Raw genomic sequence first — 27,922 nt, 5'->3', positions numbered from 1 at the left:
GCTCTTCCTGAGGCTTTTTCTGCTGTGGCTTATGTGGGTTTGTTTGATAGACTGTCCTACCCCTGCTGAATTAAAGATCAGAATGCAAATTCAGTGGCTGTCCAAAATTAGCACCAGAGTGGGGAAGGACAGAACAAAGCAATGTGACTAAATTTTTTGCTGACTTCTAAGAGTGGTGGTTCTAACTTGCAGGCAGAAGCATCACAGCAACATGAGCATGTAGCTTCCCCTTCATCCAGCATTTGCTTTTTCGCAACAAGGAGTGTGTGCTTTCTGCTGCAGACAACCTCTGTGATCTTTCCTGAACAAATAAATGATAATAATTAACTTGTCTGGCATCTCCTGCTGAGCAGTTCCAGAAAAATGACAAGGACATATTTCATAAGAGCCACACTACAGGAAAGTACATGTTATTAAAAGGAGCCTTTTTTAAAACAATGCTGTTGGCAGTGATAGAAAATAAAGTACATTATTGCTTTATTTTGCTATATTGTGATTAAAGGTTCAAAAAAGAGATTAAATCTCCTGGTACTAAGTAGTACACTATCAGATAAACAAAGGCAGCTGCTTTAAAAAGCTGCTGTCCCATTTAGCAGTGTGTAAAGAGTCAACAAGCAAAGAACAGATGCAAATTGGGGAAGTTGGGATCACAGAGACAGGAGTGAATGAGGATGTTTATTAATACCTACATCACAGATGCATTTTAGCTGACGAAGATAGGAGGAGAAGTTGGTCCTTTTAGAAACAGGGTGCATCACTGTGAAAAGCAATAGGTTGTTGCAACAGAGGGGCACAAATGCCTCAGAAAGGATCTGCTTCAATCACCTATGATGTCTTTTGCTCACAGGACAGAAGAGCTTGACTTTTGGACCATGTCTTGCTGCAGGAAGCAGTGCTGAGCTGTGATATAATAATAGTTCACACTATGGCCCCATTACCTGAATCAGCAACAAACTAAATGCCTTTTAATGCATATGCTGCGAATTCAAATTTTTTTAGTCTCCTTTTTCTAATGGATCAAATACAAGCTGCTTCAACTTCTCGTGTAAAGGAAATCTTTTCCATTCTTCTCCTCATCCTTCATTCATCACCAGGATGTTGGAACACTAGCTGCTAAATTTTCAAGCAAGCCCCTTGGTATTTTCGGGTTGCCTTTCTGAAGTAGATGAGCTCTTTGTACACCTCTTCAGATGCCTCTGAGAACAGTTCACAAGTAATAAGCTGCTGATGTGAAGGTACCATCCAGTTGTACCTGCATCATGTAGCAGATATAGTGGTATTGATGTCTTTTGCTTTTTGACATATTTCTTTTGGGTCTTATTATGTCTTTCATAGCTGGAATCTCGTTGAAGTAAAGGCCAAGTAAAGATGTGCACTGGATAATGTCACGAATCCAGAAAGGTAGCTGAGAAAACACTGTATGTTTTTAATGCCCATTCTTTCAGGCTTAATTCATTGTGTTTATGCCCCATGATTATGCAATAACAAATCATCGGGTTTCTGTTTCATATTTACATAAGGAATGCAATTGCTAAAATATTAATGAAGTACATCTATACTTCATGTTACATAAGACTTATAGTCAAGATTTGTACTGCAACTAACTAAAGGGGTTGTTTAGGCTAAATCACAGAATCAATGAGCCTGGAAGTGACCATTGGATATATCTCATCCAATCCACTGCTCAAGCAGGGTCAGCTGGAGCCGGTCACCCAGTACCATATCCAGATGGGTTTTGAATGTCTTCACTGGTGGAGAATGCACAACCTCTCTGTGTAATCTATTCCAGTGTTTGACCACCACTTAATATTCATATCTATAGGCAAGGAGGGAAGTCCACAGAGCTATAGGCCAGTCAGCCTCACCTCAGAAGGGATGCTTCAAGGCAACTAATCCTGGAAAAGATACACATGAAGAACATGAAGATGATTTGGAGTGATCAGCATGAATTTATGATTTCCCTCTTGAATGGTGTGGGCTAGGACAGAAACACAGTGTGTTAAGATCTTTTTTCCATATTTCATATAATTTGGAGATCAATAAATTAAGTGGCATTTCAACAAAATCTTGCAAAAGAATGGAATGGAATGGAATGGAATGGAATGGAATGGAATGGTTAGACAGCTTAATCAGCTTTAAAACATTACATGGCCATTAAGTAAGCAAAGTCACAACACCTTGTATATTTTTAGGAAGCAAGAACAACCAGTAGATAGGGCTACAGATAATTAAAAAGCAACACCTTTATTTTCACTTGTCCCATGAGAAGAAAACTAGAATGGAGCCTGTAAAGAGATGTGAGCAAGGTGAAATGTAGGTTCTCAAAGGGAAATGTAAGCTAAAATGTGATGTTCTCTCTCCTGCTGTGTGTCTCAGTAAGAGGGAATCTTGGAAACCCCTGAAACTCTGCAACTACAGTTTGCTAAACTGTAGCCAAATGTGTAATTCTTCACTGTCAGAAAATAAGTGAGGTGAACTTTTTAGTCTTAAATCATGTCTGGTAGGAAAGGAGTCTCAAGGGTAGGTGACAAGTGCCAGGTACTTCGTGTTTTTTGGCAATGATGAATCACTGCTCAGGGTGAGCTAACACATTCACATTCTCTGCCTTGTCTTGGAGAATTCCTCTCTGCTGGAGCGATTTTTTATGGCAAAGCTGGGAGGGGCCAGGGTATGGAGAGAGCCTTCCTGCTGTGCATAAACAGAGACCTGAAGAAGACATAACTTTGAGATTACTCGGTCTATATTCTTCTAGAGCCAAGGAAAAGTCTCTCTCCCTCATCCAGAACCACTCTTTCTTCATACAGCCCACCTGCTCCCTCAGGGCATCCAGCCTATTTAGCCAGCTTCTAAAAGAGGCAGCTCTCAGTGGCTTAAATGTATTACTCAGAATGGTGTGAGGAGCTACCAGTTTTCAGAAAAGCAAAGGTGATTGGGCTGCCCCTCTTGGAGCCCAAGCTCTCAGTGACTGCTATGAGGATCACAGGGGTGGTAACTGCTTTGGGGAGGGAAGGCTTCCAGGATGCTCTAGGAGAGGAAGAGACATTAATTCAGGGTCACATTAAAATGTCAGTGTGTGCCTCCTAGAAATTTCTTCCTGGCAGGGCATATAGGCAGAGCAGGTGATGGTAATGGAAAAATGCCTATTTTTTTTTTTTTTTTTTTTTTTTTTTTTTTTGAGGGGATTGAGAATTCAAACTAATAAAAAACCAAAAACAATCAAATAAAATCAATTGTGTTTTTCCCCTGTAACTTCTCGAGTGCAGAGCTACTTTCATTAGTATTCTGTAGCTAAATGCTGCCACTTCTTCCCCAGCAACAGCTTTCTTGAAGAATATTGACATTTCAGAATTATTAAGGTCCCCTTACTAGCTGTAATCACAGGAATACAAAATCCTGCCCTGCTTTTGGCCCCAAAATGCTGTGTAGTATTGCCACACTCAAATACCAAGGCCTTCACCACGATGAAGATGTGATCTCTTCTATCCCCAATGTAACACAGCTCAGAAGAATTAATGAACAATTATTTACACATTTAGAGGCTTGTGTATGAAAATTGCTAGAGGTACAATTTACGAAAGAAGCATATAAAACAGTTGCAAAATGGTTTTCCGTGGTTTTAAACACCTTGTTCCTCCCCCCTCACCAAGTGTGGGAGCCATAACCTGTTTTTTAATATCTGAGGGGGAACAGCGGTGATGAGGAAACCCAGTCCCTCTCACCTCCTGTTTATTCAGATCGATCCTGGGGTTGGTTCTGCAGAGAAGGGCGTTTGGTTAAACACAGACTGGGCTGAGCAAACAGGTTGAAAATTCCCTTGGACTTTCTCACTCCCAGTACTGTCAGCCTGCCTCCAGCCCAGCTCAGTTGATCAGTGAGCAGGCTTTGCTTGGCAGGTTGTTTTGGCCAGATACCTTCTCGGGGATTGTGTCTACTCCAAGAGGAGGATAACCAGGAGAAGCATGGCAGGCCTGCAGGTAAGAGGTGGGGTGCCTGCAACCCACCAGTGCTGGCTATAGACACCCTTTCTCTGCTCACACTAATTTTTTGGGATCTGTTTCATTTATTGTGCCCCTCTTTTGTGTGTCAAGGTGTGTTTTTAAAGCTTTCTTGGGATGAAGTATTTTGCTGTGTTTCATATATAAATAAGCATTTCTCTCCCTCTTCACCTCCTTTGGAAATCCTTCTTGGTCTTCGTGGTGGGAGTTGTCTTTTCCCCACCCTCGGCATGCACTCCTCCTCCTGTCCTGGCAGGGGGTGTCTCCCCCTCAGCCTATGAAATCTATCTGGCAATATCTACCCAGATGTTGCAACTCTGGCCATCATCTTCTCCAGCAGCCCTAGGGAGCTGCTCCATTCAGGGCTGTTTCTCAGTACCCCTTGCAGGGCACCCTGGAAGAGCAAGTCTGTGGCCATGCCCTCCTCTCCAAGCCCCGGCAAGGCAGCTAGCTTTCCCTGCACCATTTGCCAGAGCAGGGAGGAGCTTTGGGAGAAGGGTGTGATAGGGCGGGTTTGTGGCTCAAGCATAGGAGCATGAGAATTGCAACCCTGCATCTCATCAGCACCTGTCGTGGGGGGCCAGCTGCCCCAGGGCCATTGGGGTGCCTGAGCTGCTGCAGGAGGCAGGAGTGGCAATGCCTCACCCCAGGACATGGTGAGTCCCAAGAGCTTGTGCAGGATCATCATATTTCTCCCTGGACTCCTGGGATATCACTGTTACTAAGCCTGTTCCTAGTCCTGGAGATACATGTGTGTGCTCCTTCACCGCCTTCTGTAATGCTCATTATTTTACACAGTGCTTGTACAGGTCTCATTCATATCTGAGGAGTCCTGTCTCCTCAAATAGTAAGATTTTACTGTGCTTCTTCCCTGCCTGTCCATGACACTTTGCAGCTCTCACTATCCTCTTTCAGGAGCAGGGCAGCCTTGCCCGTGTACCATTCCATCTGAGGGTCATGGCTGTGACTGCATCTTCCATGTCCATCTTTGACTCACTCTCAGCAGCCCCTAATGCCTTGTAGACAGTTGTGGCTGTGGCTGCAGGTTGAGTGTGGGTCTGCCCAGAGCAAACAGGCTGCTCTGCCAGCACCTCCTCTCTGAGATGTCACATGTATCCTTAATCTGTCATCACCTCACCTGCTCCACCTTCTCTTGGCATGTCTCCTCCAAAACTGTTGGTTTACCACTACTCTCCATTCTCCTGGCATCCATCCCTCTCTTCTGTTGTCCACAGAGTGTCATGTCCCAGCCTAGAGCTGAGCAGCTCCTTTCAGGAAAGATCTGGCCCATCTGCTGGACCATCTCCAGCACTTTTGGAGCAGAGGGATGTCAAAATATCAGGGGAGATGACAGCTTCTTTTGGAGATATTGGCCCTGCAGCACCAGGGCACAGCTCTGATTTCTGTGCTTTGGCTTCAGCCTGCAAAGAGGCTGTAGAGCCCCACAGAGAGGGTGAGAGACCTGCTTTGTTCGTTGCCCCAAGTGCTCATGTCAGTGTTTCTGCATTTGTGTTAAACACTCCAGTGCTGACTGGTCTGAGGTGATAAAAAGTGCCATGCTTCTTGAGAGGAATGTAGTTTCCCTGTGTCCTGCAGCAGGAGCTAATAGAGAAATATATTATGCAGTGTTTGAAGAAGATTTGCAGATTATGTGTTCAGACTTCAAATATGTTTTTCCTATGCCTGCTGGTCTAATCTGGAGAACAAAAGGTTATGGTTTATAGGTCAGAGCACGACACCCATTGTGAGCACTCCGCTTTATGTCACAGTTATTCCAGTCAATGGGCTTTGCTGAATTTTTTATGCTGTGCTGGGCTTTTATCTCTCTCATTTTATCGAAAAACTACAAAACAAAAACCAAAGTGGTGTCAGATGAATTCCTACAGTCCTGTTGGCATAAAAATCTACAGGGATCTTGAACAAAATAACAACAGTATTTAAAAGCAGGACTGAAAACAAAGAGCCATAGAGACTATTTTGTGTAACAGAGAAACCAGTTGCTTAACTACAATTGTGTCCATCAACCTACCCAACCTTTAGATATCTATAACTTACCTAGGAACTGTAGAGGCTAGGCAGAGACCTAGGAGGAGGTGTTCTTGGACTCAAATCATGGTGCCACTTCATGGAGGAGGGCTGGGTTCCATTTTCACAGATTTTTCAGCCCAGGAAGGATGATGCTATGCTGCTGGGCAGGCAGAAAGAGATAATTTCCCTTGGCTTGGGGGCACCTTGTGCAACACAAACTGAGAAGGAGGTGGGAGGTGGGCTCAGAGGGTTGGAAGGAAGAAAGGCCATGAACTGCCTGGCCCTTTCACCACTGTTCCCACCGAACCTGTATCAACAGGATCCCTGTATGGTGCTCCAGAGCCCTGGAGCATGATGATTCCAAGGCATGCAGGGAGCATATGTGGCACAGCTTTTTGTGAGCTCATAAGATTTTTGACACCAACCCTCTATGGGCATGTAGAAGAGAGAAACCTCTCTGATGTATGCCACAGGGAAAGAGAAAACTAAACAGGGAATAAGGAAAGCCACATCCAATCTACAGGCAAAAGTCTTGGAGCCACTCAGGGTGATAAATCACCAGCAAGGTGTTTCCCCTCCAGCAGCTGCAGTCCTGCCAATGTCTTCTTTTCAGCCCTCGATGCAGTTACCTGAGAAATCTTTTTTTTTTTCTTTTTCTTGGCAAGAAAGAATTTATTTGACAAAACAATGATGCAGCAGCTTCTGCTGCCACTCTCGAGGGAGTGGGGTAGTGCCACCTTCTGCAGCCTCTGGTGCAGCTGGGGAAGGCAGCAGCTCTGCATCCAGCCCATTGGGAAAGTGTCTCCTGCATTGCTGCGCTTGGGCAAGGTGTGGTGCAGCTGCTGCCACAAGATGCTTGCTGCTGACTTGGTTTTCTTTCTTTCCTTTGGCCCAGCCAGCAGAGGCAAAGGGACTTTTGGGGATGTGGATGGACAGTTCATACGTGCAGGTCGCCAGCTTTTTAGTCTGAAGGAGAAGGGATTGATTTGTCACAGCAAAATCTCTGTGCCTCCTTTTCCCCTCACCCCACCAGTGTCACACGGGGCTGCTGGGGAGCACATGTTGCTTGCCAGGTACACAAACCCTCCAAAGAGCCACTGACTGTCCCCTGTCCCCTCCCAGATCTCCACCAGCATTCAGAAGAGCCTGTCGAATCTTGCTGGCTATGCTTCCAGAAAATCAACTTGTTCCCTCTTCGTCCTCTTCCCCCTGTCTTCCCCTTTTCACCAGGGCTACCCCTCAGGCAAATGCTCAGACCACTTTTATGTTATATGTAAAGGAGGTTGCAGTGTGGAAGTCTCAGTTAATTCTGTAACTGCTGCAGTTCCATCAGATATTGCTGCATTTCCATTTGAAAGAAGAGCGGGTGGGGGGAACGGAGGGAGGGGGGGAGAATGCTCCAATACAGTACATTTGTCAAGGCTGCTTAGGTGACCTACTCCTTTGCATATCAATATCCTTCTTGCAGAACCCAGAGGAGAGCAGCTCCTAGCGATGTATATTCATTTGTAAAACGAGAGAAATATCCTCCCTGAATCGATGGAAACCAGGTTGTTTTCAGGTTCAGGTTGAGCAGGGCTTCCAGCCAGCCTCAACCCCCTGGGGATGGTCTTTTCTTACAGGTGGCTGAAAAGAGCCTTAGGAAAATACATGATTTCTCAGGTTTCAGGCTTGCTCTCTGAGTGTCTGCTACACTGGGAAAATTATAAGGGGGCTGCAAATTGCCCAAGGTCGAGCACCCCTGAGGGGAATAATCCAGGCACTACTGTAGGTACTACAGGTAATACTATATTTAAAACCAGGTATAGGAACTTTGTTGTCCACTTTAATCTCAGACCTGTGCCTCCCAGAGGGTCACACCATGTTGAGGATGGTCCCTGCACCTGCTGAGGCTGCTCAGTGCTGGCCACAGCCAGGATGTGTGACAGGCAAGCCTGGATTTTGCCATCCTGGCACCACTGTCTGAAGGCTGATAAGCAGTCCCACTACTCTTGCAGTTGTTAAAGGGCTGCATTAATATTTAACTCCCTCCTCAGGCCACGGGGCTGAGCTACTGGTCACTGCCAAAAAACACCTCTGCGTTCACACAGAGGTCAACAGCTTTGTGGCTTCCTGGAGCATCTGAAGGGACTGTATTTGCATTTCTGACTGTGCAAAGCTAAGATCTGTTATTCCTGCATCTCTTCTGTGTCTCAGGCTTGCTGTGGGGATTTTCCCAGTGCTGCAAAGCTGGGATCTGCATCCACTCTATCATGTGGCTTTTAGCCATGCTAACACCATGGCAACTGTAGGCAGGGCAGGTGTGGGAGGATGTGTAGGTCTGTTCCATCTGTGTGTCTCTTGGGAATTCACTGCTCTAGAGACTCAGACAATCACCCAGTAATGGTTTAATTCATTCTTACTACCATGGTGGACAGTTCATGTCCAACAGGACAACTCTTGTTTAGGACAGATCAGTGAAACAGTTTAACTTGGCTGTGTTTCCCTTCCTCCCTCATCCCATCTACATCCTGACCTTTTATTTGAGCATGGGGATTTATCACAATGTATGTCAGCCGAATGATTTCCAGTTTCATTCCCTAAGAACCTGAGGACCCACTGAACAAATTTGCAAGGCAGTCTGCCGATTTTGGAACACTCATGATTGAAGCAAAGCCAGATTGAACATGAATGCTAGCACACATCCAAAACGTTGGTGCACAGCTCTTCCTATCCATCACCCTGTTGTCCTTGAGTCTGACAGTATATGTGATATTTAGGTTATTTCTCAAGTGTCTTGATGGAGCAGAATGTAGTCAAAATAGACACGCAGACTTAGGAGAGCAATTCCTATCTGTGCTTCCCAGCCCACCACATGGTTAGCTAATGAAGCAAATCTAGGAACTGTGAAAATGGTCTGTGGCAACATGCAAGCAGATCACTTGAGAAAGTCTTAATGCATACAAACAGCCTGGAAAAATGTATGGGAAAGCAATGGGTGGGTTGTTTGGAGAGGTTTTGATTGTGTTTTCAAAACAGTGATGAGCTGTGTGGTTTATTTTACAGTACATGTCAGGATTTGGAAATGAACATATTTCTGAGGATCCACGCTGTCCAGGAGCTTTACCGGAGGGACAGGTACTGAGGGTTTTTTTAAGTGCTTTATCAAAATGCACTCTTGAGGGAATATCTAATCTCTTGGCTTCTTTTCATCTTAACATGCTTCTTTCTCTCTGTCACCATGAAAATGTCCAGGAACCTTCTTTATACAAGACTGGAATAATAAATGCTGGCAGAAGTCAGAACTAAAGATTTCTATTCATACTTCCTATTTTTAAGTTATTTGTAAACTTCCAAATTTCACCTTGGGTGTTAAGACTTGCCTAAATTACCTCTGCTCAGCAACAGGGTTTTTTTCCCCTAATGGAATCTGCAGTTAAAAGTGGCTCAGCCACACTGAGAAGGAAGCCACCAGCTCTTGGTTAAACCAAAGCAGAAGTTTGAAGATTGGCAGAGAGATATGCTCATGGAGGAGAGGCAGATTTCACAGCTTCTGTAGGAATGGAGTTCATTGAAGCTGACATATGAGTCTTTGGCAGGGGAGAAGCTTCTTTGTAGGGAGGGGACATGAATGCATGTAGTAATAAACTGACAGATTCATTTTTAAAAGTAACTTCTGAACATGTTGAATGAAAATAAATTATGTGGGGTCATTCCATTTTAGGAAAGGAATTGCAACCCATGTGGTGCTACCTTTTGGTACCCAGAGGCAAGAATGAAACTAAAGGATTAAACCTCTCTCACCTCGTTTTGTGTCACCAGAGTGTGTGCTCCTTTACACCAGCCTGTGGCTTCCCTTGGATCTTCTGTAATCCTTTTGACTTCAATGGCAGCACATCTCGAAGACAGGCTTAGAGGGCTGGGGTTGTTCAGCCTGGAGAAGAGAAGGCTCAATGGAGACTTTATGGCATCTTCCAGTACATAAATGGGGCTACAAGGGATCTGCAGGGGGACTTTTCACAATGGCATGTAGTGGGTAGGACAAGGGAGAATGGCTTTAAGCCAAAAGAAGGCAGGTTTAGATTAGATATTAAGAAGAAATTTACTATGAGAATGGCACAACACTGGCACAGATTGCCCAGAGAAGCTGTGGATAGCCTGGAAATGTTCTAGGTCAGGCTGGATGGGGCTTTAAACAACTTGGTCAGGTGGGAAGTGACCCTGTCCATGGCAGGGAGGTTGGAACTAGATGATCTGTAGGGTACCTTCCAATCCAAAACATTCTAGGATTCTATGAGTTGGTGCTTAGCCAATTATATCCCTTGGTGCTCCTCTTCCCCATCTATGCAAAGAGGCCAGTAGAATTAAGGTCAAATGGAGACTTTTTCAACTTTTGCTTTTCCCTAGTTTTCTGGATTTCCCCAGTTCTGATATTTTACATGTGTGCCAGTGAGGACACTAACACAGGGACACATCAAATGCAAATGTTTCCTAGGTCTGCATGGCTGCCCATGGTGTGCTCACAAGACAAACTGCTGTGCTGATTCAGGCTGGTAGGTTTGGTCGGTGCAGTGTCTTGTTACTGAGGCTGGCTACAAAAATATAAGAGAGAGGCACCTTAAAACTGGAAGATCAATAGTGATGGCTGCTGGTCTAAAAAGGCAGTGAGATGTGGTGTATGTGCTCTTTGAGGATTTCCACAGCAGCTCCAGAGCAGACTCCTCCAGCTCCTCGCCTGAGGTGCTCTCATCTGAACAGAGGGTGGGGACTCTGTATCAAAAGAGTTAATATAAGAATCTGAAAACAAGTTAGACAAAAAAGATCTTCAGTCCCGAGAGTGGATCCTTTGTCCAATGTAGCATTTATAACACTGGCATCTGCAGTAGTGCTAGCTAAGATAAAAATTCCAAGGCTTATTGATCCCCCTGCTTCACTGCATACCCATCCTGACAAGATGGAGCTGGAGGGCTGGAAGCTACACGATCTCAGGAAGCTTTAGTTCTCCCCTCTGCCCACCTCTGAAGGCAGGGTTTGATTCCATATGGATGGCTGGTCTTCTCAGCAGCAGGATACAGGATGCTATAGCAGACCCTGCAGGAGGGAGATGGGATAGCAAATGGTGTATGACTTCCACTGGGGTGTTTTCTGCAGCTCTTGGATGTCTTTTCTTCTTGCTGATCTCAAACAAATAGATGATGGCCTACTTAGATCAAAATGCTTAGTTTCTGTTCTCTGAAAAGGAGGGATCTGTCCTGCAGTTATGAACTCATAAGGGTTGCTAAAACCTGTGCTAGTTGTAACCATGGCTCTGCAAAGGGAGAAGTGCCCCCTTTGCTCTCCGAAGGAGGGCTCTCACTGTGCAGAAGCCCTGCAGGAAAGCAAAGGCTCCTTCACAGGTCACTTGTGCTTTTGGGCAGCAAGCAGCACTGTCAAGAGGAAGCAGTACAAGACAAAAACGCTTGCTCTGGGCACCAGTTACATAGGCAGAGGGCAGGAGGAGAAGGGGGAATTCAGTGCATTCAGCTTCTGTAAGTTAGCCCTCTGGCTATTAGCCCTCTGGAAAGCCAGCCAGACATGGTGCTCTGGGCTAACTCCTCCGAACACTTGCTCTGAGAAAAGTTTGTGCTCAATACTAGTCTGCTTTTCAGTCTGTATTCACTGGGAATTATTTCCTTTTCTCTGATACTCCTGTTTCTGACCTTGTGCAGCACTGCCCCTTGCAGCTTACTCTATGGCTGCCTCAGTGGCTGTGCTGACTCCTTAGGGCACTCCTTTGGCATGTGGTAATGGTCTTTAGGGTCTGGCTGGTGCCTCAGAGGAGCAAGAGCACACATTTTTGTGGAGCTGAAGCACAGCCTCAGGAGAGCACAGCACCCTACAGCATCAGGGTGCTGGGTGCTCAGGTCAGTGCTCTGCTGGCAGCTTCAGAGCCAAGTTCCATGCCATTGCCTCTCACTCCTTATTTTTCCTTCTCCTCTCATCCAGAATAACCCTCAAGTCTGCCCATATGGCCTGTACGCGGAACAGCTCTCGGGCTCTGCCTTCACCTGTCCCCGGCCCACCAACAAGCGAAGGTATCGTGACCCCTGGCAGTGGGTGGGGGATGTGGCACTTGGGGAACAGTGGAGAGGCTGCCTCAGTGCCACCAGTGCTTTCTGCAAGCCTAGAAGTGTAGAAAACCTCTGCTGTATACTGGGAAATGGGCAAGGACAGAAGACCACGGGAGAGGAAAAGAAAAGGCTTTGGTGGGGCAAGCAGGTTAAGAAAAGGTTGAGAAAAGAGTGATTGAGGCGGGAAATAAAGTAGTTTTGTGAGCAAGATGAGGAAGGGGGGGATGTTCACAGGGACCACATGGTCCTGAATGGGTTATGTGTGCTGTGTGAAACAACCTCGGGGTTTCAGCCCTGATGCTTCTATGGGAAGATTACTCCTGCCACTGGCACTGGTAAACACATGATGATGGATAGTGTCAAAGTCAACCCTCTGAGAAAGCCTCTTTCCTCCTAAAGGATGTTCCTGCACACTGGTTGGGGCCGGGGAGCTGCTAGCTCAGTCTGTTTCCATTCTGGGGCTGGCCAGGGCCTCGGAAAAGTGCCAGGCACCCAGCATGATCTTTAATGCCTCAGCAGTGCTGGGAACAGCTTGTTCCAGCCAGCAGCAAGCTTCCCAGAGCTCTGTCCCAGTTGTTGTGTTCCAGCCATAACCAGATTGCAGAAGATGGGTTTCTCTCTTTGCTTCTCCCACTGTGGTTCTTCTGTCCCTTTTGCTGCTTGTTCAAATGAAATGCGTCATGTAAGATGCCTCTACTCCCCAGTCTGGTGCCAGCTCTCTGTGTGTGTGGGAAAGGGATGAATCATTGTTTGCTGCATGAAGTCGTCCTTGATAGAATTTTTCCAGTTCTCAAGGGAGAGCTCCCTCCTCCCCTTTCCTACTTGCCCAAGCTGCAACCACCACTGTTAACACATCAAAAGCATTGGCTGCTCTGCCTGCTCAGGCTTTTCTGATCTCCTCTGCTCTCTCACCTGATTGAAAGCCCAGCTTCAGGATTGGGTGCACTATGTAGGGTGTGTGGATGCTGGAGTGGCAGTGCTGGCAGGGCCCACAGCCACAGCAGGCAGCAAGGAAGGAGAGCAATAGACCCAGACAGTGGCAGAGGCATTGGGGACCTCCTACAGCAGCAGGAAGCATCACATAAACTCTGGGCTTTGCTGCATGGGCATGGCCAACGAAGCATAGGATGCCACTTTTGGTATCCATCCAAAATCAGATACAGGCTGCCTCCAGAGAACACTTCTGTTCTTTCCATTGCACACTGCTCATCCCTGTCTTGTCTGTGCTGCTTTATAACTGTGTTTAAAAAAGCTTCTTTTTCCAACTGTGAGACTGCTGTATTTCAGCAACAGAAAAAGCTGGGGGGTTTTTATATGCATATATGTGAATGTAGACATAAGTAATTAACATAAATACACATATAGATAGACATTTACCTATATAAAGCAGCACATGTTTGTATCTAGAGCCTATAATAAAAGCCATCTCTCTGGAAACCTCTGGTTGTGAGTTGTTGTTTGCTATGTACTTTTAATATTAATATTATTAATTTAATATTTAATAAACCTTCTGTTCCAGTTGCCACCCATGTAAATGCTATTCTAGAAGCTCAATCAGCCAGCACCTACCCAGAGGGTTTAAGTCCTTCCCCAGGCTAATCCAGCTGTCTTCCTTCTTTGTAGCTGGCTGTATCGAATCCTACCTTCAGTCTGCCACAAACCCTTCAAACCTCTCGAGGAGGGCCACTTGACACATGACTGGGATGAAATTGAGCCTGACCCCAACCAGGTAACCATGCTGGAAGGAGCCCTGGTCCTGCCAAGAGGACAGTCAAATGTCAAACTAATCAGAAGTGCCAAGGCACTGAGTTGCAAGAGGTCTGAGGGAAGCCATGGGCTCCTGGGAGTCTGACCAATTCGGAAGCAGGTCTTGTCTGCCACCTGTCCATTTTTCCTCACCATGGTCACTCAAGGAAGGACAGCCCTCAATGCTTGTTGCTTCCTGTCTTGACAAACTGTTATGCTGCTTCCCAGCACGGCTACAGTGCCACAGGGTTAGATGTGCTCTACCTGGCATCTCCCCTGGGGGCTCCTGCTGGCCTTTTAATCTGCTCTCTCTTCTCCTTCAGCATTCCCCACGAAATTCTCATGCCCCAGCTCAGCTGGCAGAGCAACTGCATGTCTCTGCCATCCATCCTCCCCTGCACTTTTGGAGAGGCTACTGGCTGCCAGTCCATTTCTCTACAGCCCTTGTGGGAAATCTTGCTTTATTCTGGAGAGTCACACAGAGAGATGGCATTTGTCTTTCTCTGTTATGGCCTTGCCATTGTCTTTAATAATTATTTCTTCCCTGCCAGCCCCAGAACATTTGGTTTTGCTAATCTGTTGCCATTTTTCTCTCAACATCATCTCATGGTCATTGATTTTCACTTCTCTCAGGTTTTGCCGTTTGATACATTATGATTAGCTAATTTCCAGCCTCCCGGCAGCCTCACCATTTGTCTAAATAATTTCGCAGAATATGTTTTCCAGCCATTGACCAAGGAGGATGCCACTTTTGGTATCCATATGACAGGCTCATATTTTCATGCCTTTGTGCTCTTTCCCAGATGAAGCTCCAATGACTTCTGTTATCACCTCATCCATCCTTTATGCCCTTTTGCACCCTACATCTACCTTTATTTATGATTACAGTAATTCCAAGATGATCAGCTTTCAAGCATTTGAAACCATTTATGTGTAGTACCATTTTTGGCTAAGGAAACATCAGCAAAGCTCCTGCCCACTCCCTCTCTTGCCCCTTTGAGTGGCAACAACCACGTCCAGAAGAGTTATTTCCTGGCATTAAGTGGGAGCCATCTTCCTGCATCCCTTATTTTATCCTCTCTGAAGCAAAGCCAGAGACAAGGTTCAATTTGTTGGACAATACCTACTCCTCCCTGTGATGCTTTGTGTTTCACTCAGATACTCAAGGATCTTCAGCAATCCTCATCTATCTAAAAAGATGGCCATATGGAGCCACCTTGAGCAATTTTTCCCATTGAAGTCAATGGGGAAAATGACACTTTAAAATTACCCAGACAATGGCAGAATCATAAAAGACACAGATGAAAAGGCTGAAAAGGAGTCAAAGGTGATGAAAAATTATGGGGTGGCATCTGAGCAAGAAATGTTGAAACAGAAGGAAGCTCTTCAGGCTGGAACAGAGATGACAAAGGAAGGTTATGATTGAGAGGCAGGGAGAAAACAAACACCAATAATAAATGTCACTGTAAAAAACAAGACAACCAAACAAAAACCCAAACAAACAAACATTAAAACTCCTAGACAAACATAAACTGTGAAACTTCTCAAGAGGATGCAGGTGGATTCAAATCCAACAAATATTTTGGACTCCTCTGGCACTATCTGCCTGAGGCAGATAGGCTTTGCAAGACGTAATTAGTGCTGCTCATGGCACCTGTTCATGAAGGCAGAGCTATTTCTGCTTTGGATGTGGGGAAAACGAGGTAGAGCAAGCAAGAATGTCATGCTTGGGTCACAGAAGGACTGAATCATTCAGCATGGAGCAGAGAACCATAACAATTTGACTGTGGAAAGCTGGCTTATCTGAATTTTTTTGCTCTCAAAAGTGTTGTAGTGTTGTTATTAATAGAAACAGATTTTAGGATTTTTTTTAACCTTGGTACTACACAGGCCTGCCAATTACTTTACAAAATTAAAAACTTAAAAAATTTTAAAAGCCCCCCAAATAAATTTTTTTAAAAAACTTAACCAAAACAACACACACAAAAAAAACAAAAAAAACCAAAAAAAAAACCAAAAAAAACCCAAAAAAAACCAAAAAAAAAAAAAAAACAAAAAAAAAAAAACAAAACAAAACAAAACAAAACAAAACAAAAAAAAACCACTTGTAAACCAGATGATCAAGGCAACAAGGAAAGAGGGGAAAGAGAGAGTTATGTCAGCAAGGAGAAGCAAGGGAAAGTCTATTTTCTTTTGAATTACAATTTCAGTGTTCTGATCACTGGCACCTCTTCCTTGTTTTTTTTGTTTGCTGCAATCTAGCTGCGATGGAAACCTTTTGAGATTCCAAAAGCCTCCCAGAATAAGATGGACTTTGTGAGTGTAAGTTGGGGAACCAGGGCATCTGGGCATCCTCCATCTCTGTTTCCCCTCAGGGGGTGGTGGGGCACACAAGATACTCAGAATTGGGGTAATATTGGCAGTTGTGAAACCACAGGGCTTGCAGAACATCTATGGGAGGGGAGAGGATTGCAGATTTCAAGCAACTGGTGGTGGGCTTGATTTTCTTCATTGACAGTCAAGGAACTTTTAAAGATTAAAAAAAAGCCCCAACCCCCAGTTTTTCCCAGACTCTTGGCTGGAAAACACTAGCTTACATGGATTTTAAGAAACCCTTATTATATTAAAGATAATCCAACTCCTTTGACAAAAGGCTACACAGAGAAAGGCTGGTAGCAGTGTGGGAAGTGAGAGAGGAGGTGAGACCCAACAAGAGGGTGAGTTGAGGGGAGGAAAGAGGGCTGTCCCCGCTCCCTTGCCTTCTGCTCACTCCTGTTGCTTTGGGTTTGCCTGTAGGGACTGCACACCTTATGTGGTGCTGGTGAGCCCAGGGGACGCAATGGCATCGCTGTCCATATTTTTGTCTGCAACACCTCCATGATCAACAGGTCAGTGCCTGCTGTGCTGGTGGCTCAGACTGCTCCAGGCTGTCTGCCTGCCACCAACTTCAGTCCAGCTCCCAGCATCCCTGTATGTCCTGTGTTCCTATGTGCACAGGCAAATGTGTTCTCCATGTCCACAGCAGATTGCGCTCTGTGGTCAAACACCAGAGGAGTGGGTGAGGAACCACCAAGAGAAGTAGGGAGCTGGACATGGGAGTGCAGCAAAAGGAGATGTGTTGGATTTAGATCCTCTAGCTGCTCCTCAGAATTCAAAACACATGCAGCAGGCATTATTGCTCCCTGCAGCGGCTCAGGGGAAAAATCAGCCCCACTCCCCAGCCTACAATAGCTGATGTGCCCATGAGTACAAAAAGCAGCGACTTGGCAGAGGTCAGAGACCATCCTGCTTCCAGGCTGAGCCATTTACTTAAGAGTTGGATTTGATGATCCTTGTGAATCCTTTCCAACTCAGAATATTCTGTGAATTTGTGAAACTCTGCTGTCAGTCTCCCAGCTCAAAACTCCCTAGCTGTGGGTGTGGTGTGCACAAATGCACAGGGCTTACAGCACCTTAACCTAATGGTTTCCCTTTTTCTTCAGATGCTTTTATAATTCAGATGGTGACTTCCTGATTGGTGAGTTGATGTTTTTGGCTTCTTTTTTCCTCCAGGTGGTTCTACCTGGGGTACCACCTGCCTGTCTCTTTCTTCTTCCAGAGCCTGGGACTCTACAGCCAAGATTTGGAGGAGAGGGTTGGCTTCACCCCCCTGCCATTCAGATTTGGTGGTCTGGCACCAGCTGGGCTGTTGGGCAAGCTGCACTGCTCTTGTGCCAGACCTCAACTCTTTGAGCAGTGACCCAGCTTCTTTGCCATGGTGCTCAGGGATCATTTCCCAGAGCTCCCCAGACTGGTATTAGACATGCCACAGGCAGAGGTTTTCTGGAAATCATAAACCTCAGGATTTCTGAACAGCTTACAGTTAGATGCTTTTGTTGCTTTAGCCCAAGATTATTTGGCACAGCAGCTTAGCTCCCATGCTGTGCCAGCCTCAGGCAACCAGACTGCCACTGTGCATGTGGCGGTTGACACATAAAGTCCACACATGATGAAAAATAATCTGAGTGGTATCAGAAGTCAGATATTTGCTTGTATCTTTCTTTAGGAAGGAACAGAAATGCCTTCAGGACACCAACAGGAACATTTGTCCCATTAAATAGCTATTAAATTGTTCTCACTCACCTCCCTCATTACTGTGAAGTAAAAGTGCCAGGTTTTGTAAATCTGCTAGTTTTTCAAATCAAAATGTGAGCTCTCCTGTGCCAGGACAGTCATGGAAAACAATCCAGATGTTAGCAGAGTATTGCTTCTACCCTCAAGAAGTTATTCCCAGACATCTCAAACTGCCACAGTCATGACAAAGATGGATATATGCACTGTTTCATATGAAGATTGTGAGACAGAGAGGGATGGACCCAAATGTATCAAATCCCATTTATTTGGATTGTGGTGCAAACCTTACACCAAGGGGCCATAAGGTTTTGGCTCATACAAGTACATTCTGTGACATGGGGATGATGGGGCTGGTCAGGAAGCTTCATTTCAATGCAGGTGTCTCTGCTGCAAGAGTCTGCATGGGAGCCCAGACTCCCTGTGTAGCTGCGTCAGAAAGGGCCCATTGCTTTTCCTTGGAGCTTGGGTGCTTTGACAGGGACAGAGAAGGTGGCAATCACCACAGTACTTCAGCTCCTCTGCCTGCATTTTTTTTCCATAGTGCCCCAGCAAGGAAAACTGCTCATTACAACTGAGTTTGGGAAGATGCTGGTGGAGCCCAATGAAATATGTGTCATCCAGGTAAGGACTGAATGCACCTTGCCTGTGGCTCAGAGCCAGATGCTGGAGCAAGCAAACTCCTGCACTCAGCTGCTCATAGTTTGTCAGCAAAGTCCTGGGAGGGTCCTAGTGTCTTTCTTTATTTTCCAGCAAGGAATGCGTTTCAGTGTGGAGGTGTTTGGAGAGACCAGAGGCTACATCCTGGAGGTGTATGGGGCACACTTTGAGCTTCCTGACCTGGGACCTATTGGTAATGATCTCCTCTTAGACCTACAGTGAATTTCATAGGGACAAGCATGAATTGCAAGCCCAAATCCATCACATCCTCCCATGCACATGCTCCTTCGTAAAGATGTTTTCCATTCCAGTCTCGTTATTCCCCAGAAGAGTAAGCATCTGCCCAAAAAAAATGTGACAGACCAATTGTCCAGAGATTCCCCTGGCACTGAAGGGACCATTTATCTCCCACCCACTTTTCTACTATTTTCTTTTCAGTTCTGGTTAGCATGAACCTGTTCCTACCAAAAGAAACATCACCACTGATGCCTCAGACTTACAGATATGGAGTGATAGGAGAGAATTTTCCTGGTAAAAGGAAGTGCAAATTTCAGAGGTAACTGAAAATGAGATATTCCTGAAGGCCCATTTTAGATTTAATCAAGTGGATTTTTTCCCCCCTACTTCTGTTAACATAGGAACCTTGGAGATCTAGAGTGCTTTAGTGTCAGAAACTGCTTCCTCTGGAGAATTAGAAACCAATAAAATGAGCAGCACAGGTCTTGGATCAGCAACACATTCACACCTCCATGTGGTGTTGCCAGGGAGGATCTGCTTTCACTGAGTGCAGGTCTAGCTCTCATAAATCACAGATCCTCTGTGCCAGATGCCTCCTGCTTTGTGCAGAGTCATAGATCGTGAAGGCACAGGCTCTTGCTGCCTGACAAAGGGGACCCAGCATCTGAAGGCCTGCTGCCCACATTGCAATTTCCCAGTCAGCTTCCTGGCAGTGCTCGGCTCAGGTTATGTCACCTTGTTATCCCTTGGGTACTTGCCTCCAAATTTATCTTGCTGAGCAAAACACCTCCTGGTTACTGCTACTAAGATTGTCTCAGCAAAGGGAAGTGAAACTCCTCTTGTAACATCTAAAATAACCTGTGCCAACAGTTCTGCACTTTCAGACAGGTGTTTTAGGGTTGGTCATTTTGTTTTAGGTTGGATTGGGTTTTTTTTCCCCACTAGGTATTTTTAGCTCTCTGCACGATCTAAAGGACTGGACATGCTTCAAGCAAATTAACTGGTATTATCAATCATTAACAAGCTTGATGTGGCACATCTGTATTCTGGGGCATCTGTATCTCATGGCAATGGTGAAAGTGAAGCCAGCCCTTCTTTCAGTGGAGAGCCAACCCAATCTGCAACTGTTCAATGGAACGCCACTTAAACATCTCTTCTGTGTAACATGCTGGACACATCATTTTCCACATGGAGCCTACAGTGATTTTTCAACAGCTTGCCTTTTAGCCAGCTGCAGCTTTCTGCTACCCCTCACTTATAACCTGTGCCTGCTCCGCTTGATTATTGATATGGTCGCCCAGCCTGTTTTTAATAAATTTTTCCCATTAGCTAGTTTTTCAGACACAGTTAGGCTTTATTTGGGGCTTCGGTTTAGTGGTTTTTTTTGTCTCCAGAATTCAGGAATCTATTACAAGACATACTTTATTTGAAAAGAAAGAGTGTACTTGCCTGTAAACCTTTTTAGTAGGTGGCAATCATAAAAGCTTCTCTTCTCACCATCTACTCATCTTCCCCTCAGAGACCAAGATCCTTTGTATTTCAGTCTTATTTTAACTTCACTTTTCACTTGGAAAAAAAAAAAAAGTGACAGCTGGAGAAAAGCAGTGAGTGTTAAACCTTAGCATGGATAGTAATGTCTCCATTTTTATCCAAGAAATTCAAAACAACTCTGTAATAATAATACTAACAAGGAGAAGGATGCTCCAGCATCCATAAGGTGCTTTGAAAACGCACTCTTCACATCAAGTAACCCCTCAGTATGCCCAGAGTCTGTAAGTACCACTATTTTATTGCTCCCTTTGTTAGCATTCAGAATTGTATTTGGCCCCCTCGTGACATGCCTCATAACTTCTGTATGGCTAAGCATGCTGTTAGCAGGATGTCCAAGAACAGAGAGCAATTCATCCTCCATTTTCTCACTTAATTCCTGGTTCTTACATGCCTTTAATTGAGGATGATGTACTAATTTCATTCAGAAGACAACTAGTGGAAACCTGTCTTAGTCACAAAGGGAGCATGGACTTGAATGCTAGGATGAATTACAATTACCTACTCATAGGAGCACAAGAAGTACATGACTACTTCAGATCTCATGGTGGGCAAAAAAGCAATTGGGTCATTCGTAACACAGAAGGGCACCCACAAGGCCAGGAAATTGCACCAACCTCTCACTTCACTAGCAGATTGGCCAAAGAGCTTTGTCACCTCTCCTTCTTTCCCAGGAGCCAATGGCCTGGCCAACCCACGTGACTTCCTGGTGCCTGTGGCATGGTATGAGGACCGCCAAGTGCCAGGGGGCTACACAATAATCAGCAAGTACCAGGGCAAGCTGTTTGCAGCCCAGCAGGTGAGGATGCCCTGGGAGAACAGGTAACACTGAAGCACAGTGACTGCTAATGTATGGCCTGGGATATGCAGCTCAGTAGCATGAATATCATCTCACAATCCTGCTCAGTTATGTGGAGCAGAACTGAGCTCTTGTCTTCTTGGATCATTTATTTTCCCAGCTGAGGATCCTCAGTCTGGGAAAAAAGTGTTTGTTAAGACCTGGTTGTCCAAAAACTCAACAGTGGTCTTTGCCTCCATATGTTTATAGTGACAACGTAGAAATGAGGAGCTGGTGCTACTGTGAAAATCCAGTTTCCTCACCAGAGAGTTGGTGTTGCAGCTGGCCTTGCCTAAATGCTGCCTGAGCACTCAAAAGCTCTTAGAGACCAAACTCCAGAGGGAAGGCTGAGGCTTATCAACCAGAAATGCTGAGGAAAACCTCATCCTGTGTTTAAAGAGCTGCCAGTGTACCCCTAACCATTACTAAACTCTCTTTTCACTTGCAAAAGAGCAGCATCCTGCATATGTGCAGCATGTTTGAAGGCATGTGGTAATCCTCTGTCTCTTTGCTTTGCTAGGATTACTCCCCCTACAATGTTGTAGCTTGGCATGGGAACTACACGCCATACAAATACCACCTGGAAAAATTCATGGTCATTAATGCTGTTGCTTTTGACCACGCGGTAAGTTCTTCAACAGGGCAAGGCAAAGCAAAAAGTGGCTACCATAGCATCCAAACGTACCCTGAGCTCCAGGGGCTCTGTGCCTCTTAAAAAATATGTTGTCCTCTAAGAAACAGTGTGAAATCTTTTGTGCTGCTTTCCCTGGGTCCAAACAAAGATACGATAGGAGAAGATGTCCTCCTTTGTGGTACAAAGACATAACTGGAGGTTGATCAGCTTCTTAAACAGCTTTGTGCAGCTTAGCATAGAATTTCTGTGCCCTGGAGGAGGAATGAGTACTGATTCCAACATACATCGTGCAATTCAGCAAAAACACTCTTGCTTCAAATTATTGCCTTATTTTTTGCTATTGGACAGACTCCTTCCTCTGGTTTCTCTGAGTCCAGCACTAAATTTCATTTTGAAGAGCTGTCAGCTTTCATTGTAATAATTTCTAGATGTTATGGAAAATAACTAAAGCAAAAACTAATGTGGGCAAACCTATCTAACAAAGAAACCAGTCCAGTGGGAGAGGCACCCACAGCAATGAAAATGGGTGTGCAAGGAGACTGGAGCATTTCTAGTGAGAAAACCAACAGAAAACTCCAGAAAAAATTTCCAGGAGAAGGATAGGTTTAGGATCAAATCCCAGAAAAACATTTTACTGGACTAGAGATTTCAACAAGCCACAATTTCTCTCCACTTTCTTTTCCATTTGTAAACTAACAGGACTATTAGACTAAATGCCTCTAGCAGGATGCTCTTGTCCTCTGTAACTGGCTAAGGAAAAGGTGTGGTTTTGTGGTAGGAGTGTTGGAGACTGCTCCTAGAATTGCAGTACCTCATCTTGCAATGTTGTTCACCCTCCTCATCTATGCTGCCAGCTATAAGGGCCAGGATGGGGAAGGATTGTCAAAGTTGCTCAAAGGAAGAACCATCCAGACCTATTTCTTGTCCTCCCTGTACAGCATGGAATTGTGATGCTGAATGCTGCCCCCCAGGGTCCCAAATCTCATCCACACTATCAGGTGCAGGTGACAAAAATGTTTAAGCAAGGGAGAGGCTGTATCAGTCAGGTTTACCACCAGGGTGACCTGAGCAGACACTCTGAGCCCTGCTCTGTTTCATGCTTTTTTTGCTTTGCTTTTTTCCAGGATCCTTCCATCTTCACTGTCCTGACAGCCAAGACGACCCGCGCTGGAGTGGCACTTGCTGACTTTGTCATATTCCCCCCACGATGGGGGGTAGCTAACAACACCTTCCGTCCACCTTACTACCACCGTAAGTCTGCGCTTTCTTGGTTGTGCTTGAGTCCAGGACTGCAGAAAAGAAGCAAGTCTCCATTTATTTGAGAGCATGCGCAGGGAAGCAGCAGTCTGGTTTGTTGTCCTTGGCTCAGTTAGTCAGCTTCCTGGAGTCAGTCAGTTCTCGCTGGAAAATGGACAAATCCGAAGATGTTCTTATTTAAAGCATCTCTCATGAAAACTCTGAGGTGATGGGCTCACTGCTTTTGCATAGATGGATGTTATCTGTATTCCAGGGGCTCCCACAGAGCCTGGGTGCATATTGTACAAATGAATCAGATATTGTCCTGTCATCCAGCCATGAATCACTTAATATCTCATTAGAGTACATAGATAAAGAACAGGAGAAAGGGAAATATATTACAAGCGGTGAGAAGCACAGAGGGGCGTACAGCTGGCACTTGTATGGTGAGATTGGAGATACAGCAAAGAAGGGAATTGGCTCTCCTCAGCCCTTCTTCACCACCTGCACAGTGGTGGAGGTACTGCTTGCATTTAAGAAGCCAGTGATGAGAAATTGGCTTCCCAGGCAGGGATTTGATTAATATTTTTGGGATTTGGTTGCCATCCACAGAGCTGGTTTCTTTTTGGCATTTTTTTGGCTTCGTCTTGGCAGAGCATGGCAACGTGTTGCACTGAACGGGTGCTAGGAATCCAGTTCCCAACATGGGATTGCCCTTTCAGGGAGAGGATGAGACACTGCTCCTTGAGATTGATGGGAAAAGCCTGGCCATCCTGCACCCCTTATGTTAACAGCTAAAAGGCTCCATCTTAGAAGCTATCAAATGACCATGCTGTGGTCACTTTGAAGTGCTGAGAGGCTTTCTGCACACTTACTAACCACAGTTTAACAGACAGTTCCTTCTGCTATATAGGTTATTTTCAAGCACCTTGGAGGCAAGCAGAATTAGTGGCACTTGCAAGCAAAGCAGGCAGCTCTGCAGTCACCTGAGTAAATTCCACTGGCAAATGCCCTGTCATTCTGCTTTCATTTGCAATAGTGAGGGTGACATGAAAACACATCTCCTGATAGGCTGGGATAGTGCCAAGACACTTTTTCTGGACCCTAAGAGGTGAGACACCCTGCTGGTTAACTATGGTGAAGTTGCTGCTCATCAGCAGAGCTGTGCTGATTTTATACAGATGCGTTATGAGCCATAACAAATATGAAGTTTCATATGTTTCATCCGTGCTAAACGACAGAAAGAACTCTCCTTCTCTTGTCCATATTGTGATGATCTAAGAGTACCCATGAGGACAGCTATGGCCGCCGTAGCTACTCACTTGACCACAGCACCTCAGCCATAAGTTTGAGCACTAAATTCATGATGAGCAGGTTGGTTGCCTGCTTTACCCCAGCCATAAAGGGGAAGAGCTTGAGTGAGTAATGCAGACATTGTGATAGTCAACTATCAAGACACACATTAATTCCTTTTGAAATTAGTGCCTTGATGAGAATCTTGTTGCATTGAGAGGTAAAGCAGGACTGAGCAACTCTGGGGTAGAAGTACTGTATTGATTTAAACAAGTTCAGTTCTGCTGAACTCCCTTTTCTCCAAGTATTTCACAAGAGGCTTATTTTGCTTGCCAGAAATCCTTTGTTGCCTCTTCTCTTCAGGTACAGTGGAAAGCCTGTGTTCAGATAATTTTGATGCACTCAAGAGTTATATGGTTTTCATACTTCATTAACTTTGCCCCAAGTACAACAATGGTGTTTCAAAAATATTCCTCTTAGACACCATAACAATTTCACATACAAGGGGGGACATGCAGTTTGTAAATACTGGCTTCTCCTGGCTACATTTACATCCTTAGAGGCTGTGAATTACTCCTAAGTACTTCTGAACTTAGACTGAAAATCTCTGATACAGTTTTTATACCATGGGCATATATTAATTCTTTCTGAGAGATTGCTTATGTGATTCTTATGACGGTGAGTCCTTAATATCTACTGGCCACTAAGAGATTTTAATTTCTCAACATCCTGCTTGTAGACAACACTATTTAATAGGGAAGAGAGGCACATGTAAGTTGTTTGGGTTCACATATAAAATTTGCAAGCAAATAAGAGACTGGACTTTGCTCATCTCCTAAGTTCAAGGCTGGTTTCCTACTTACCTTCCCAGCCTTCCTAAGAGATATTAAAATTCCTGTTGCTGACAAATTGACTGTCCAGCTCTCAGGGTCTATACTGCAGTTTAAATGTGCCAAGTGCAGTACATGCGTGGGTTCAATAAAAAGCTTGTAACTATCCAGTCTTACATGAGACACAGACAACTTGGAATGAAAATTAACGAATGTTTGCAAATATATATAGGCCAACCCTGCTTTGAGCTAAATTAGTTTTGCTGTTAAACATTTCAGACCCTGGATTGTGCTTAACACAGACTGAGCCAGTGATTAAAAAGGGCTATATATAAAATAGCTATGGAAGCATGTCCTGGTTTTGCAAAAACTAACTTCTGAGCAGAAAGTTGCCCTATTGTTTAGTCACATCAGGTGTAGGAAAGCTCAAAGCTTGGATGACAGCTGCTTAAGTACTTTCCTTACAGGAAGCATAACTCAGTAAGTACTGAATGATTAGATATAACTTTCCTTGCCTGAGTTAGTGGTATGTTGCTCTAGTGGTTTCAGAGGGTCTACTGAAAGTATTCTTCCTCAGGGAAGGACAGAATTTGGCTCCTTGTCTTTGGGCATAGAGTGGCTGTAGAGAAATAGGCAGATAGTGCATGAATTAAAAGCATAACGTAGTGAACTGCCTGACTGCACTAGAGGGGGTAGAAGACTATCAAAATAATTTCTTGCTTATAACCTGGGACAGCAGAGCAACCTCTCTTACAAGGTATATTGTGTCTGTAACACAGGGATGATTATACAGAACTTCCTTTCCAATGCTTCACAATTGCTAATCCAAGTCTGTAAAATCAGGTTACACCATGAAGTCCATATGCAGGTGCATTACTAACACAACTTACGATGGTAGGAAAAGCACAGGTCTACCAATATCATTTAGGGATTGATGGAACTATCTTCATTAAGGTGATTTCTAATGAATGTCTTTCATTAGGAAGCTCTGTTTCTGAATACAGGTAATAAAATCCTGTACAACTTTACAAGCATTCCTGTAGGATCCCTGATGTCTCTTAGCATGATACCCTATCTAGAAACTTCCACTCCACCCTCTGCTTGGCCCAGCTTAGCTCATGGGTGTCAAGGAGCTCTCTGCCTGTCTGTGATCCCTCCTTGAAACCTCTTCTCTTTGCCTGCTGCAGGGAACTGTATGAGCGAGTTCATGGGGCTCATCAAAGGCCACTATGAAGCAAAGGAGGAAGGTTTCCAGCCGGGAGGTGGCAGCTTGCACAGCATGATGACCCCTCATGGACCAGATGCTGACTGCTTTGAGAAGGCGAGCAAAGCCAAGCTGGAGCCAGAGCGGGTTGCAGACGGAACCATGGTAAGGGTTGGAGTACAGCACAATATAGCGCCCACTTTTCAACTAAAGCCTAGTACTGTCACTTCTTGCCGGCAAGTTCGAAAAGCACTTGGACCCAATTGCTGCAGCATTCAGCTCCCCCACCAATGAGCACTGCTCAACTCCCAGGAGCTACCCTGGAGACATCTGATGCCAGGCAGCTTTGATCATCTGCCTACATAAACTGCTGCCTGAGCAGGAAGCTGGGAATTTAATTTTTGTCTTAGCCTATGGGCAAAGAAGCAAACACCCTGACTGTCCTCCTTTCTCTACCCCCCTAAAATCTAATGATGATCATCAACAGACCTTGAACTATAGCTTTTGAAACAACCTGGCTTTCCTGGGCATGCAGGGAGTCAAAAGTCACTCCTGAGTCTGACTAATTCCAGAATGCATTACCAGATCTGAAGAGCATTCTCCCTGAGTTGGTCAGGCTGAAGACAGAACCTGGAAATACTGAACCACATATAGAAATCCTACTTGTGGTAGAACAGACACCTTGCCTGGATTTAAATTCTTCCTCTTTTACCATAGCCTACCTTTGCTCTTCCCAACAGGCCTTCATGTTTGAATCGTCCCTCAGCCTTGCCGTCACCAAATGGGGCCTCCAGACCTCAAATCGCCTAGATAAAAACTACTACAAGTGCTGGGAACCCCTGAAAAGCCATTTCAACCCTAAATGCAAGTAAAGGGAAGTGCTTGCTGCATGCAACACGAGTGAAGGCAGGGAAATCCAGCATACTGATGGCACAGTCAACTTGGGCAGTGCAGAATGCTCCAGCACAGAATGGCACTTCCACCAGCCAACGAGCCATGAAAACCATCATCCTCAAGTAATGTGGGAAATGCAGTAAAACCCATCATTATTCTTAACTTTCAATTAAATTAAATCAAATCCTGGTGGCATGTTGAAGCTGAAGTACTTGAGTGGTTCTCACCACACGTAGCTGGTATGAAAGCTGCACCTTGTGTGGACAGGACGTGACAGCTAGCTCCCGTTCACAGGGCTTCCTGAAAATACAACCCAGTGTGTCTTTCCCAGGAAGAAGCCAGGGACTGACCAAGCATTGTATGCTGTCTGTATGGGAAGAGCTTTATAAATGGCACTGAAGGCTCTACCAGACCTAAGCCCACTATCAGAGCAAGCCACTTCAACCTGCTCATTCATGGAGGGCTGCTGAGGAAAGACTTGGTTGTCAGAAAAGTAGACCACAAATGAAAATAAGCTGGAGAATCCAAAGCACTTCACTGCTAAGCAAGGGAAAGCTTCTGTTGCATGCTCTGGCCATCC

General features: G+C 45.1%; 1 protein-coding gene and 1 long non-coding RNA gene across 4 annotated transcripts; one reads left to right on the top strand and one right to left on the bottom strand.

The window, feature by feature from the left end:
* Nucleotides 1-28: 28 nt before the first annotated feature.
* LOC130254700 (uncharacterized) lies at nt 29-11,978 on the bottom strand. Of its 3 annotated transcripts, none has more exons than XR_008840802.1 (4): nt 10,620-11,978; nt 9,807-9,936; nt 6,051-6,183; nt 29-1,895 (listed from the first exon to the last, which is right to left on the bottom strand). It is a non-coding gene; the product is annotated as an uncharacterized LOC130254700 (long non-coding RNA). The 3 variants fall into 3 exon arrangements; XR_008840797.1 differs by having other exon boundaries at nt 6,051-6,180; XR_008840801.1 differs by lacking the exon at nt 29-1,895 and adding an exon at nt 2,090-2,706 and having other exon boundaries at nt 6,051-6,180.
* On the top strand, nt 3,704-27,531 carry HGD (homogentisate 1,2-dioxygenase). The gene is made up of 14 exons (XM_056494514.1): nt 3,704-3,974; nt 9,069-9,140; nt 11,988-12,076; nt 13,736-13,841; nt 16,121-16,180; nt 16,655-16,746; nt 17,341-17,375; nt 18,513-18,592; nt 18,722-18,821; nt 21,088-21,212; nt 21,772-21,876; nt 23,010-23,136; nt 26,432-26,613; nt 27,189-27,531. The coding sequence occupies exons 1-14, from the start codon at nt 3,960-3,962 to the stop codon at nt 27,318-27,320; spliced, it is 1,320 nt and encodes a 439-aa protein (XP_056350489.1). The 5' UTR covers nt 3,704-3,959; the 3' UTR covers nt 27,321-27,531.
* The last annotated feature ends 391 nt before the right edge of the window (nt 27,532-27,922 follow it).

The sequence above is a fragment of the Oenanthe melanoleuca genome, chromosome 1, assembly GCF_029582105.1.
Source record: "Oenanthe melanoleuca isolate GR-GAL-2019-014 chromosome 1, OMel1.0, whole genome shotgun sequence".
Taxonomy (NCBI): Eukaryota; Metazoa; Chordata; class Aves; order Passeriformes; family Muscicapidae; genus Oenanthe; species Oenanthe melanoleuca.
This window is presented reverse-complemented; position numbering and strand designations above follow the sequence as displayed.